Source organism: Lipotes vexillifer, unplaced genomic scaffold (genome assembly GCF_000442215.2).
Source record: "Lipotes vexillifer unplaced genomic scaffold, Lipotes_vexillifer_v1.1 scaffold3, whole genome shotgun sequence".
NCBI lineage: Eukaryota > Metazoa > Chordata > Mammalia > Artiodactyla > Lipotidae > Lipotes > Lipotes vexillifer.
The window spans coordinates 6,841,832-6,857,227 of record NW_006783631.1 but is presented as its reverse complement, the minus strand read 5'-3'; the positions used below and the strand labels follow the sequence as shown (position 1 = coordinate 6,857,227).

Genomic DNA, 15,396 nt, shown 5'->3' with positions numbered 1-15,396 from the left:
TCTTTCCCTTCTAGAACAAGGAAGGGGAGAGTTTTATAATACTTCCCCACACTTCTAGTAAAGAAATAAACAAATTATTTTAGTATTGCAAAGGCAAATGGTATCTCAAATTCCAAGAGCTCTTCATTTTGAACATTTTTTTGATAAACCCATAGCATCTTCTCACCACCAAGTTACTTCATCCCTAAATAACCTAAGAACTAGTAGATTTTGCTCTCTGCCCCACAGAAAACAAAGCAGTTGGGTTAGGGTGCAGCTGTGACTACAGAGGATATGAGATGACACTGTTACTGAAGCTTAAGACCAACCTTTAAAATAAGTATCATCTCTCAAAACAGCGATCTACTGATGTTATGTGTCATCATTCCAAGGCAAGTGAAAAGGCTTTCTAACTCTTACTGACTGGGGATTCAAAGCCACTGACTTTGTCTCTGACCTTTAACTCGATGGATTTTGAATCACTCCTTCTGTATTAGGGTGTATAGCATCACTCTTAAACATTGTGGTTAATGAAATAAATCTTGTACAGATTAAAGAGTTTTTCTACCTCTGGGTTGAATTTCACAGTTTCAAATATGCATAAGTCATTAAAGTGTAGAAATAACTTTAAAACGATTGAGATTGCATTCTCAATGTCAGTAACCATGATACAGCTTGGGTCATGTCACTTGCCAACACACACGTGTTGATAATCCACGTGGGTACTTACTATAGGAGCATCCATAGACCTCAACCCTCATGCCGATCTTTCCACTTGGATTCCACTCCAGGGGCACAAAGCGAACGAACCGGGCTCTCACAGAGTGCAGTAACTTGTGGTGCATCACACTGTCAGCGTTCATGTTTCCTGCAAAGGTCTGTGGGGAGAAAAGGAGGCCAGGTAAGGTCTGTGACACCATGGCAGAACCTTCACGTGAGCTCAAGGACCATATGTGGAAATCCACCTATGTCGCTCCATAAACTTTTAGAGAAAATCTTCAACTTCTCAGATCTTACAAATGAAATCTGACTCTGGTGAAAATTCTGCATTATGTCCTGTACAGTATTTTTTTTTCAGAGATACTGTACATTATTCTTTAAGAAACTCCCTCCTCCACATTTTATAAATAAGTCAATCTTAGTAAGTCATAAGACATGACATCTAAAAGCTATACGAAGTAAATAACACAGTGAAGTTCTGATACTCCTAATGTTCATAATCACTGCAGTATGGAAGATATCTGAAAAATCTCCTCTTAGAAGGAGAGGCTTTCACAGAAGTAATTGTTACCATTAATTGAAGCCAGTCACTACGCTAAGCACTTTCTATTATCATTATTACTATTTTACAGATTAAAAAGAAATCTGAAGCCTAGAGATAGAGAAAGGAGGAGGGAAAAAAATCTTCAAATCATCTAATTGGTTAGTAATTAGTCTATGATTCAATTCCAAAGTTGTCTTATTCCAAAGCCTATGGTTTTTCTACAGTCACACACTTTTCAACTATTCCATTGTTAATTGCTCCATGAGGGAGAACAGGAGGCTCTGGTTTTTATGTAATTTATATTCACATTTCCTTGTGAAGTTTAAGCAAAGGCATACACAGCATGGGAGATATTTGGCACATGAAAATTATGCCTCCTAGCCTTCATTTGGATGAATGATTTCTAGAATAGAACTTTTTCTGCAGATGGAATCCAAAGTCTCAAACCTAATCTTTTTTTCCCCCCACTGAGGTAAAATATGCATAAAATAAAATTTACCATTTTAACCATTTTAAAGTATATAGTTCAGTGGTATAAAGTACATTCACATTATTGTGCAACCATCACCACTATCCATCCCCAGAACTTTCTCATCAGCTCAACTGTACCTAATCTTTAAGGTAGGATGTGAGCTAGCACATTGGTTTGCCTGCTTCATTATGAATAAGCTATCATCTACCTTCTTTTCTGACTCAAATATTCACAGATAATGCCTGCATGCTAATGTCATATCAATACCAAACAATAAAAAGAAGATCCATTGGTTTCTCAAATGGCCAAAGAGAGCAAGTAACGGATGTATGTATGGAATGGAATCCATTTCAATGATCCAAATCTCAACCTTGAATATCTCCTCATAACACCTGTGAATCTAGGGTACTTTGAACAATCTGACATTTCTGCTGGACACAACACACCCACTGGCTAATAACTCTGATATTCTGCAATTAATAAAATCACTGTTTTATATCATATGGTGGCTTATGAAGAAGGGAGAAGCTTACTTTCTACTTTGCAGAAAAACTCTGGTGCAAGAGAATGACTTGGAGGAGAAGAATTTCTTGAGATTCAAATCCAACATTCTTGTCTGTAGGTTTGTCAAAGGTTTGGCCATTGTCTCAATCCAGAAAAGAATGGCTCTATTTTGCAGGTTTATCTTCCACATGTCTTGTTCCAATTTTAGCAACATGTGAAGATATAAAACCTCCTCAATCCCTTTCCCACCTAGGAAGGACTCTTCCCTGTAGAGTGTAGCTCTTTTCAAAATGTACTTCTTTAAAATATGAGTTTGGGTTGTGGCCAGAAGTTCTGGTAGTTTTTCACTCTTTTAGACACACTGAAGGTATTTCATGTTTTTTTACAGCCTAACTTGGGAGACTTCCGTTCAGTTCTCTGGATTCCCTGTTAATTGTGTTTGCTACAACCCACTCCCCAAGCATGTAAAGGCCCTGTGTTTGCAGCATCACTTATAGAAACTGAATTTTAAACAGACCTTTATTCACACTGAGGGTAATGGGGGCACCTGTCTTGGGTTCTATGTGATTTGTAGACTGAATATATCTTAAACTGATATTGAAATCCTGGTTGCATAATTCTAGATAAAAAGGCTTATTTGGGGAGCTGGAAATCCTTTGTAGGATTTCTTAACTCAGATTCTGTGTGCTCTGAAGAGGAAATCCTGGATTCTCATCCAAAGGGGCAGCAACCTGGCGTGACTTTGTAACACTGGACAAATGACTTATTCTTTCTGACTCTATCTTTCAATCTTGCAATCTCAACATCTCATAGTCTCAAAGTCCTACTATTCCAGAGTCATGTTATTTGCAGTTTTGTAGTCTCATAAGCTCACATTCAAGCAAACCCAAGGTCTCAAAGTTACGAGATTTCAAAGTGTGCGATGCATGGTCCCAGAGTCCTCCTGGAGCTAGTAGCCTAAAATCACCTCTGAAACACATAAAGCTAGAAGAAGATTGAATCTAAAGGATGCTGCAATGAAACTCTCACCAGGTTCGTCAGTTCATCTTCCTACAACATCAAAGACAATCATTGCTTAGCAATGCAAGAAGTTGTAGTCCAGAATGAAAAGCAAAGACAGACCTTACTCTCCAGATGCTTGGGTCCCAAGGCCCTGCTAGATACAGTAAAGCTACCACCAACTCAAAGTCAGCTCAACTGCCAAAGACAACAACTGAACAACAGTGTGAATGACAGATGACTTCTCATGGGGAACAACGGAGACCAACAAATGCTAAAAGTAGGAAACTCTCAACCTAGCACTCTACATCCAGCAAAAATGGCTTTCAAATTTGAAGGAAAAATAAGCACTGTTTCACTGAAACAAAAGCTGTGATAATTTATTACCTACAGACCTCCACTGTTAAGAATTGCTAAATAGGACTTCCTTGGTGGTGCAGTGGTTAAGAATCTGCCTGACAATGCAGGGGACACGGGTTCGAGTCCTGGTCTGGGAACATCCCACATTTTCGCCGCAGAGCAGCTAAGCCTGTGTGCCACAACTACTGAGCCTGCACTCTAGAGCCTGTGAGCCACGACTACTGAGCCTGAGCACTTAGAGCCCATGCTCTGCAACAAGAGAAGACATTGCAGTGAGAAACCTGTGCACCACAACAAAGAGTAGTCCCCACTCACCACAACTAGAGAAAGTCCACTTGCAGCAACAAAGACCAAACATAGCTAAAAATAAATAAAATAAAATTAATTAAATAAGTCTACAGTCTAAAGAAACTGGTTCCAGATGGAACATTCGTGTACAAGAAGGGATGAAGAGTGAACAAAGTTGTAAATAGGTGGCTAAATATGACTATTTTTCTTTCTTTTCTTAAACACTTTAAACATCAATACATAGTTTAAAGGGAAAATAATAGTATATTGTGATGTTGATAGCAAATGTAGAAGTAAACATATGTCAATAAAACCACAAAGGATGGAATGTAGGCTAAACAGAATTATACAATTATAATTATACATAATTATATATAACTGTAAGGCCCTTACAATTATATATAATTGCAAGGCCCTAAGGTTATATATAAAATGGTATAATGTCAATTTAAAGTAAATTTCAATGTCAAAGATGCATAAAAATAAACCAAAGTGGTATAGCCACAAAGCTAACAAAAGAGAGTATGGAACACTAAAATATAATAACAACAACAACAGCAGAAACACCAATCCTCATTTAAGAAGAGATGAGACAGAAAATGAGAAAAGAATAAATACAGAGGCAAAAAATAAAAAAGAAATTTCAAGATAGTGAACTTAAAACTTTCCCAATTGATAATTCATTAAAAGAAAACTGAGGGGCGCTTTCAAGATGGCAGAGAAGTAAGACGTGGAGATCACCTTCCTCCCCACAAATACAATGTGGAACAACTCTTACAGAACACCTACTGAACGCTGGCAGAACACCTCAGAGCTCCCAAAAGGCAAGAAACTCTCCACGTACATGGGTAGGGCAAAAGAAAAAAGAAAAAGCAGAGACAGAAGAATAGGGATGGTACCTGCATCTCTGGGAGGGAGCTGTGAAGGAGGAAAAGTTTCCACACACTAGGAAGCCCTTTCACTGGAGGAGACGGGGAAGCTTAGGAGCCACGGAGGAGAGCACAGCCACAGGGGTGCAGAGGGCAAAGCAGAGAGATTCCCATACAGAGGATCAGTGCCAACCAGCACTCAACAGCCCAAGAGGCTTGTCTGCTCACCCACCGGGGTGAGTGGGGGCTGGGAACTGAGGCTCAGGCTACGGAGGTTGGATCCCACGGAGAGGACTGGGGTTGGCTGCATAAACACAGCCTGAAGGGGGCTAGTGCACCACAGCTAGCCAGGAGGGAGACTGGGAAAAAGTCTGGACCTGGCTAAGAGGCAAGAGAACCTTGTTTCAGGGTGTACGAGGAGAGGAGATTCAGAGTACCGCCTAAACAAGCTCCAGAGATGGGCGGTAACCACAGCCATCAGCACGGACCCCAGAGACGGGCATTAAACACTAAGGCTGCTGTTGCAGCCACCAAGAAGCCTGTGTGCGAGCACAGGTCACTATCCACACCTCTCCTCCCGGGAGCCTGTGTAGCCCACCACTGCCAGGGTCCCGTGATCCAGGGACAACTTCCCTGGGAGAACACAGGGCTCGCCACAGGCTGTTGCAATGTCAGGCTAGCCTCTGCCACCGCAGGCTTGCCCCACATTTGGTATCCCTCCTTCCCCCTGGCCTGAGTGAGCCAGAGCCTCCTCATCCGTTGCTACTTTAACTCCGTCCTGTCTGAGCGAAGAACAGATGCCCTCAGGCGACCTACACGCAGAGGCCAGGACAAATCCAAAGCTGAACCCCTCGGAGCTGTGCAAACAAAGAAGAGAAAGGGAAATCTCACCCAGCAGCCTCAGGAGCAGCAGATTAAATCTCCATAATCAACCTGATGTACCCTGCATCTATGGAAAACATGAATAGACAATGAATCATCCCAAAATTGGGGTGGTGGACTTTGGGAGCAACTGTAGGCTTGGGGTTGCTTTCTGCATCTAATTTGTTTCTGGTTTTATGTTTATCTTAGTTTAGTATTTATAGCTTATTATCACTGGTAGATTTGTTTATTGATTTGATTGCTCTCTTCCTTTTTTAAATTTTTTTAATATACATATATTGTTTTACCTTTTTCTCTTTTTGTGTGTATGTGTATGTTTCTTTGTGTGATTTTGTCTGTATAGCTTTGCTTTTGCCATTTGTCCTAAGGTTCTGTCCATTTTTGTTTGTTTGTTTTTTTGTTTGTTTGTTTTTAGTATAGTTTTTAGCACTTTATAATTGGTGGATTTGTTTTTAGGTTTGGTTTCTCTCTTCTTTCTTTCCCTTTTTATATTATTTTTAATTTTTGGTTTTTAATATTTTTTTTCTATTTTAATTACTTTACTTTATTTTATTTATTTATTTTTCTTTCTTTCTTTTTCTCCCTTTTCTTCTGAGCCATGTGGCTGACAGGGTCTTGGTGCTCTGGCTAGGTGTCATGCCTGAGCCTCTGAGGTGTGACAGCCAAGTTCAGGACATTGGATCCCCAGAGAACTCCCAGCACCATGTAATACCAAACGGTACAAGCTCTCCCAGAGATCTCCATCTAAACACTAATACCCAGCTCCACTCAATGACCAGCAAGCTACATTGCTGGCCACCCCATGCCAAACAACTAGCAAGACAGGAACAGAATCCCACCCATTAGCAGAGAGGCTGCCTAAATCATAATAAGTCCACAGACACCCCAAAACACCACCAGATGTGGTCCTGCCCACCAGAAAGACAAGATCCAGCCTCATCCACCAGAACACAGGCACCAATCCCCTCCAGCAGGAAGCCTACACAACACACTGAACCAACCATACCCCCTGGGAGCAGACACCAAAAACAACGGGAAGTATGAACCCACAGCCTGCGAAACAGAGACCCCAAACACAGTAAGTTAAGCAAAATGAGAAGACAGAGAAATATGCAGCAGAAGAAGGAGCAAGATAAAAACCCACCAGACCAAACAAGTGAAGAGGAAATAGGCAGTCTACCTGAAAAAGAATTCACAGTAATGATAGTAAAATGATCAAAAATCTTGGAAATAGAATGGAGAAAATACAAGAAACATTTAACAAGGACCTAGAAGAATGAAAGCACAAACAAACAATGATGAACAACACAATAAATGAAATTAAAAATTCTCTAGAAGGAAACAACAGCAGAATAACTGAGTCAGAAAAACGGATAAGTGACCTGGAAGATAAAATAGTGGAAATAACTACCACAGAGCAGAATAAAGAAAAAAGAATGAAAAGAATTGAGGACATTATCAGAGACCTCTGGGACAACATAAAATGCACCAACATTGGAATTATAGGGGTCCAGAAGAAAAGAGAAAGGAAAACGGAATGAGAAAATATTTGAAGAGATTATAGTTGAAAACCTCCCTAATATAGGAAAGGAAATAGTCAAGTCCAGGAAGCACAGAGAGTCCCATACAGGATAAATCCAAGGAGAAACATGCCAAGACACATATTAATCAAACTATAGAAAATTAAATACAAAGAAAAAATATTAAAAGCAGCAAGGGAAAAGCAACAATTAACATACAAAGGACTCCCCATAAGGTTAACAGCTGATCTTTCAGCAGAAACTCTGCAAGTCAGAAGAGAGTGGCAGGACAGATTTAAAGTGATTAAAGGGAAAATCCTACAAGCAAGATTACTCTACCCAGCAAGGATCTCACTGAGATTCGATGGAGAAATTAAAATCTTTAAAGATAAGCAAAAGCTAAGAGAATTCAGCATCACCAAACCAGCTCTACAACAAATGTTAAAGGAAATTCTCTAGGCAGGAAACACAAGAGAAGGAAAAGACTTACAATAACAAACCCAACACAATTAAGAAAATGGTAATAGGAACATACATATTGATAACTACCTTAAATACATATGGATTAAATGCTCCAACCAAAAGACATAGACTGGCTGAATGGATACAAAGAGAAGACCCATACATATGCAGTCTACAAGAGACCCACTTCAGACCTAGGGACACATACAGACTGAAAGTGAGGAGATGGAAAAAGATATTCCATGCAAATGTAAATCAAAAGAAAGCTGGAATAGCAATTCTCATAACAGAAGAAATAGACTTTAAAATAAAGACTATTACAAGAGACAAAGAAGGACAGTACATAATGATGAAGGGATCAATCTAAGAAGAAGATATAACAATTGTAAATATTTATGCACCCAACATAGGAACACCTCCATACCTAAGGCAAAGGCTAACAGCCATAAAAGGGGAAATCAACACAATCATAGTAGGGGACTTTAACACCCCACTTTCACCAATGGACATATCATCCAAAATGAAAATAAATAAGGAAACACAAGCTTTAAATGATACATTAAACAAGATGGACTTAATTGATATTTATAGGATATTCCATCCCCAAACAGTAGATTACACTTTCTTCTCAAGTGCTCATGGAACTATCTCCAGGATAGATCATATCTTGGGTCACAAATCAAGCTTTGGTAAATTTAAGAAAATTGAAATTGTACCAAGTATCTTTTCTGACCACAATGCTATGAGAATAGATATCAATTACAGAAAAAATCTAAAAAATACAAACACATGAAGGCTAAACAATACACTACTAAATAACCAAGAGATCACTGAAGAAATCAAAGAAGAAATTAAAAAAATACCTAGTAACAAATGACAATGAAAACACAACGACCCAAAACCTATGGGATGCAGCAAAAGCCATTCTAAGAGGGACGTTTATAGCAATACAATCCTACCTCAAGAAACAAGAAACATCAAATAAACAACCTAACCTTACACCTAAAGCAATTAGAGAAAGAAGAACAAAAATAACCCAAAGTTAACAATTGTAAATATTTATGCACCCAACATAGGAACACCTCCATACCTAAGGCAAAGGCTAACAGCCATAAAAGGGGAAATCAACACAATCATAGTAGGGGACTTTAACACCCCACTTTCACCAATGGACATATCATCCAAAATGAAAATAAATAAGGAAACACAAGCTTTAAATGATACATTAAACAAGATGGACTTAATTGATATTTATAGGATATTCCATCCCCAAACAGTAGATTACACTTTCTTCTCAAGTGCTCATGGAACTATCTCCAGGATAGATCATATCTTGGGTCACAAATCAAGCTTTGGTAAATTTAAGAAAATTGAAATTGTACCAAGTATCTTTTCTGACCACAATGCTATGAGAATAGATATCAATTACAGAAAAAATCTAAAAAATACAAACACATGAAGGCTAAACAATACACTACTAAATAACCAAGAGATCACTGAAGAAATCAAAGAAGAAATTAAAAAAATACCTAGTAACAAATGACAATGAAAACACAACGACCCAAAACCTATGGGATGCAGCAAAAGCCATTCTAAGAGGGACGTTTATAGCAATACAATCCTACCTCAAGAAACAAGAAACATCAAATAAACAACCTAACCTTACACCTAAAGCAATTAGAGAAAGAAGAACAAAAATAACCCAAAGTTAGCAGAAGGAAAGAAATCATAAAGATCAGATCAGAAATAAATGAGAAAGAAATGAAGGAGGGGCTTCCCTGGTGGCACAGTGGTTGGGAGTCCGCCTGCCAATGCAGGGGACACGGGTTCGTGCACCGGTCTGGGAAGATCCCACATGCCGTGGAGCAGCTGGGCCCGTGAGCCATGGCCACAGAGCCTGCGCGTCCAGAGCCTGTGCTCCGCAACGGGAGAGGCCACAACAGTGAGAGGCCCGCATACCGCAAACAAACAAACAAACAAACAAACAAAGAAACGAAATGAAGGAAATGATAGCAAAGATCTGTAAAACTAAAAGCTGGTTCTTTGAGAAGATACACAAAATTGATAAACCATTCACCAGACTCATGAAGAAAAAAAAGGGAGATGGTTCTGAAGAACCTAGGGGCAGGACAGGAATAAAGATGCAGACACAGAGAGTGGAGCTGAGGACACACAGAGGGGGAAGGGTAAGCTGGGACAAAGTGAAAGAGTGGCATGGACATATATACACTACCAAATGTAAAACAGATAGCTAGTGGGAAGCAGCCGCATAGCACAGGGAGATCAGCTCGGTGCTTTGTGTCCACCTAGAGGGGTGGGATATAGAGTGGGAGGGAGATGCAAGAGGGAGGAGATATGGGGGTGTATGTATACGTATAGCTGATTCACTTTGTTATACAGCAGAAACTAACACACCATTGTAAAACAATTATACTCCAATAAGGATGTTTAAAAAAAGAAAACTGAGTAAACCTGCAATTAAAAGGCATGAATTGTCAGGCTAGATAAAAAAGCAAGGCCTTTTTATGTACTTTTTGTATGATACTCTTTTTTAATAATAAAGACATTGACAGGTTGAAAGTAAAATGGTGGGGAAAGACATGACATGCAAATAATAGGCACTATAAACCTGAATTTTCTCTATTAATATCAGACAAAGTAGGCTGTATTATAAGAGGGGAGATTCTCAAAATTATAAAGTGTCATTTCATCTTGAAGATAAAAACAGCTAAAGGCACAGGCACCTACAACAAAGATTCAAAAATAATCAGCAAGGATATAAAAGATTCAAACAACATTATCAGAGAAATTGGTTAATTAATGTTCATAGAATACTTCACTGAATACTGCAGATTATATAGTTTTCAAATGCACATGGAATATTCACTAAGAGACACTATATCCTACCCAATAACATAAGTTCCAAAGAAACCATATTTTGATTTCTAACCACAATTAAATTAAATTAGGAATTGATAATAATAGAAGTTAATAAACACATCTCCAAATAATCCTCAGGTCAACAAGAAACCACAATGGAAATTAGAAAACAATGGAAATTGAACAATGATAGAAACTCTGTATCAAAATTTGTGGAAAGCAGCCAAAGCGGTTCTTAGAAGACAATTCATCGCTTTAAATTTTTTTTTATATAAGAGGAAAAATATAAAATTAAAACTCTATGCTCCCACTCCAGAAAGATAGAAAGAGTAGACTGAACTCAAAAGAGTAGTAGACTGGAATTCTACTAACCAATAAAAGCAGCCAGCCATAAAGGGCACAGACTGTGTGATTCCATGCGTATGAAATCCCAGGGGAGGGCAGAGCTAAGCTCTGATGATAGAAATCAGAGCAGAAATGTGCTTGATGGGGAGAAGCGAAATTCATCACCTAATCTGATCATAACATCTCTGTGAGGTAGGAAATCTGTATTATTTTAAAGATGAGAAGATGAGTTTGGGAGAATTTAAGTGGAATCATAAGTAATAAGAAAGGATCAAATAGGGACTGGATTATAAAGATTCTGATTAAAGCCCAGTGACCCTTTTATTCCATTCCCAATATCACCTCTTTATATCAGGTTTCTGAAACCAGAAGATTGCTTTGCCCTCTGCATATTTTAGTTTACTTCACTTGCTTTATCATCGGGAAGGTTTTAGCCAACTTCCTAACTAAGGAAGGCAGCCCTGACACACAAATACCCACACACGTACATTTAGCCTTTCTGAATACATCTTACAATGGTGCAGCCAATCAATATAGTGTCCCCACCTCACCAGGAAACCCCAGGGATCAGAGAGGTTAATTCTGAACAGTATCACATACATTACTTGTCAGAAGTCTGCTTTGTTCTCACCCCACCTCAAATGCTGTTATACATAATTTGGGTTCAGGTATTACACTATTGTCACCAGATACATGTTATCATTACTATATATATATATATTTTTTTTTTTTGCGGTATGCGGGCCTCTCACTGCTGTGGCCCCTCCCGCCGCGGAGCACAGGCCCCGGACGCGCAGGCTCAGCGGCCACGGCCCACCGGCCCAGCCGCCCCGCGTATCATTACTATTTTAAAATATCATGCATATGGTTCTTAAATTAATTTATTTATTTATTTTTGGCTTTGTTGGGTCTTCATTGCTCTGCACGGGCTTTCTCTAGCTGTGGTGAGCAGGGGCTATTCTTCCTTGCAGTGCGTGGGCTTCTCCCTGCGGTGGCTCCTCTTGTTGCGGAGTGCGGGCTCTAGGCACATGGGCTTCAGTAGTTGTGGCTCACAGGCTCTAGAGCACAGGCTCAGTAGTTGTGGCATGCAGACTCAGTAGGTGTGGCTCACAGGATCTAGATCGCAGGCTCAGTAGTTGTGGTGCAGGCTTAGTTGCTCCGCGGCACGTGGGATCTTTCTGGACCAGCGCTTGAACCCGTGTCCCCTGCATCGGCAGGCAGATTCTTAACCACAGCACATCAGGGAAGCCCACATGTGGTTCTTGACAAAACTGCTCATTGATTTTGTCCCTATACAGGAACAATGCAGAAGTTGGTTTTTCTGGCTCCCTTTCTATCCCTAGAGTGAAAGGAGCTTGAGAATCAGAGATGCTAAATCCCTATGTGCTTACAAAAGAAAACAAGCACACAGAGTGGGCTCATGGGGTGCGGGATGGGGAAGCTTCCTCATCCTTAAGCAGGTAGAAGGGTCCACAGGTAAATGAAGCGAGAGTGTCAGAGTCAACCTTCAGCTCCTTCTCCTATGATACCCATTCCTTGACATTAAACATTTTGGTTGATGAATGGAAGATCCTGGGATCATGATGAAGGTGCAGATGCTCTTTTCCCGCTTTCTTAGCCAGATAATGGAGTGGGCATAAATGGTGAGGCTAAGGAGGACCATGCCTAGCACTTATTAATGGACAGTGGACAGTTCTGGGTTCGCTGCCACCCAAGCATCTCATTTGAATTCAAGGAATACACCATGTTGAGCCAACCTGCACTGACGTTCTCACTGGCAGCCAGATTGCAAGCATCCGGGTGCCACAGGGAAGATGTTAATTTGCCTAACTGCAGTCCAGGAAAGAAGTAACAGGTGCAACCACCAAATTCTGCCTCAGTAAACTTGACATGGAATATCAGGGATTCTCAAGGAGATTTCATTTCAAGTCTGGAGCTCTGCCAAACACACCGCCCTGCCCCAGGGTCCATATTAAGAGAAGCAGTAAAATGGTAGAGAAAGGGGATGAGCTTTGTGTACTAATCCTAACAACTCTGAGATTTGCTCTGCTGTCCCAGCAAGGGTCTTAGACTGTAACTCCCTTTGGGATACAGATCACATGTTATTTTAAACTGGGATGTCTAGCCCAGCACATGGAACAAAATATTTCATTTTTTGAAGTGTTTATTGAAATATAGTTGATTTACAGTGTTGTGTTAGTTTCAGGTGTACAGCAAAGTGACTCAGTTATACATATACATATATTATCTATTATTTTTTAGATTATTTTCCATTATAGGTTATTACAAGAGATTGAGTTCCCTGTGTTATATAGTAGGTCCTTGCTGATCATCTATTTTACATATAGTAGTGCGTATATGTTAATCCCAAGCTCCTAATTTATCCCTCCTCCCTCCCTTTCCACTTTGGTAACCGTAAGTTTGTTTTCTATATCTGTGGGTCTATTTCTGCTTTGTAAAAATGTATCATTTTTTGGATTCCACATATAAGTGATATCATGTGATATTTATCTTTCTCTGTCTGCACTATTTACAATAGCCAAGACACAGAAGCAACCTAAATGTCCATTGACTGATGAATGGATAAAGAAGGTGTGGTACATATATACAATGGAATATAACTCAGCCATAAAAAAGAATGAAATAATGCCATTTACAGTAACATGGATGGACCTAGAGATTATCATACTAAGTAAAGTAACTCAAACACAGTATTTCTTAAAGGTACGTTGAAATGGCATTCAGTAACCCAAACCAAATCTATGTAGTGTTTCAAAATCAGTGAATTGCACACAGTCTCCTGTCGCTCACACTGTTAATAGTGAGTTGCTGAATGACTGAGTGAATGAACAAAGGGTCATAACGTTTATGAATCATGGTTTCCTTACCAGGAAAAGGGTGAAAATAAAATCTCCAGGGTTGTGAATCTTACATTAAAAACTATATGCAAATGACATTGCACATAGTAGATTCACACTAATACAAGCCATACTCTTACAGAGAGAGACAGAGACAGAAAGAGAGGAAGACAGATTTCAATAGCTAATTCTTGTGTACAAATATCTTTGTTTGAGAGTATATTTCACAGCAATGACTTCTTATTAATACCCTCTAGCCCCATGCAAGGTATTTGTCAACCATACTTAAATTTTCTGAATGACATTCAAAGGGTTCTCCCCAAAAAAGTGTGAAAACTTAAACTAAGAAAGGTTCTAGCAGCCCAGAGTAAATTAGAAATACAGCTTTTGGTATTTAATAAGATATATTTAATAAGGTAGGTGGTAATTAACATGCAAACCACAGAGTTACAACTAAAATGGATAAACCCACTCAGGCCTCCATGTTCCAATCTGCTTTTTAGGGCTTCGTGTTAAATGTGTTTCAGATAGTCACTTAGAGAAAAGGAAGTGAAAAGTAGATGTTAGGCACTGGCCACTATTTGCCGACAAGGATTCTAAAATTATAGACTTGAAGGAGATAAAAAGGACAATTAAACTACTGAATGTTTTTTTCTAACTTGTTTGCAGTACATTGCCCATTATAAGTGCATATGTGGTACATCTACCTGTAATTTCATAGAAGCAGTTATTTAATGAGGCTAGGACCACCAGGCCAGCCCTTGACTGCTGTTTTTGAGTTGTCCCACTTTTCTAGTTTGATCTTAATAGTTGGCAAAGAGGATGACTGATCCTGGCCACTTTTCACCCTGCTCCCTTTGCCTGGTTATGGCCTCAAAAGTAGAGGAACAACTCAAGGATTCAAGGCAACAGTAGAGGAAAACTTTCATCCCCATTTGGTATTGACCACAATTTGAGCTACAGTCATGTATTTATGTCCTGTTCTCTTATCTTAGGAACTGTGTGCTCTTGCTCTTTCCAGGTTGTGTAACGGTACCATTGAAGAGATATTTATTTATTCCTCTGTATTCGGCAGTAGAAATGTCCTCTAGTGGGTATGAGTGTTTCCTCATTCCCATCCCAGCCCTGACACAACCTTTATCATGCATGTGCTCTTGTGCAATCAGTGCCCAAGTTGTCATTTTTCTCCTAGTCTCTGTGTCCTGACCCGAGCTGTCAGTTATCCTCCTGAAACTTGGTTGCTGCCTGGTCAGTTTAGAAAATGGAATTTTAAGTGAAGTCCTAAGGTTAACCACTTTATTCTTTTTTTTTTTTTGGCTGCACACTCATTTTGTGGGATCTTAGTTCCCTGACCAGGGGTCGAACCCAGGCCCTCAGCAGTGAAAGTGCAGAGTCCTAACCGCTGGACTGCCAGGGAATTCCCCACTTTATTATTTTTTTTATTATTATTTTTTTTTGCGGTATGCGGGCCTCTCACCACTGTGGCGTCTCCCGCCATGGAGCACAGGCTCCAGACGTGCAGGCTCAGCGGCCATGGCTCACAGGCCCAGCCGCTCCGCGGCATATGGGATCCTCCCGAACCAGGGCATGAACCCGTGTCCCCTGCATCGGCAGGCAGACTCCCAACCACTGTGCCACCAGGGAAGCCCTCCCCACTTTATTCTTAGTTTTCCCATATTAAAGTTATTTGCAAGGCAAATCTCATTAAAGTCTC

At 39.8% G+C, this 15,396-nt stretch overlaps 1 protein-coding gene across 1 annotated transcript in view; it reads right to left on the bottom strand.

Moving 5' to 3' along the window:
* CNTNAP5 (contactin associated protein family member 5) overlaps positions 1-15,396 on the bottom strand; it is an 884,418-nt gene that overhangs the window by 488,170 nt on the left and 380,852 nt on the right. Inside the window, exon 4 of the mRNA XM_007456361.1 lies at positions 710-857. Coding sequence (XP_007456423.1) covers positions 710-857 — 148 coding nt within the window. The remainder of the gene's footprint in view (positions 1-709; positions 858-15,396) is intronic.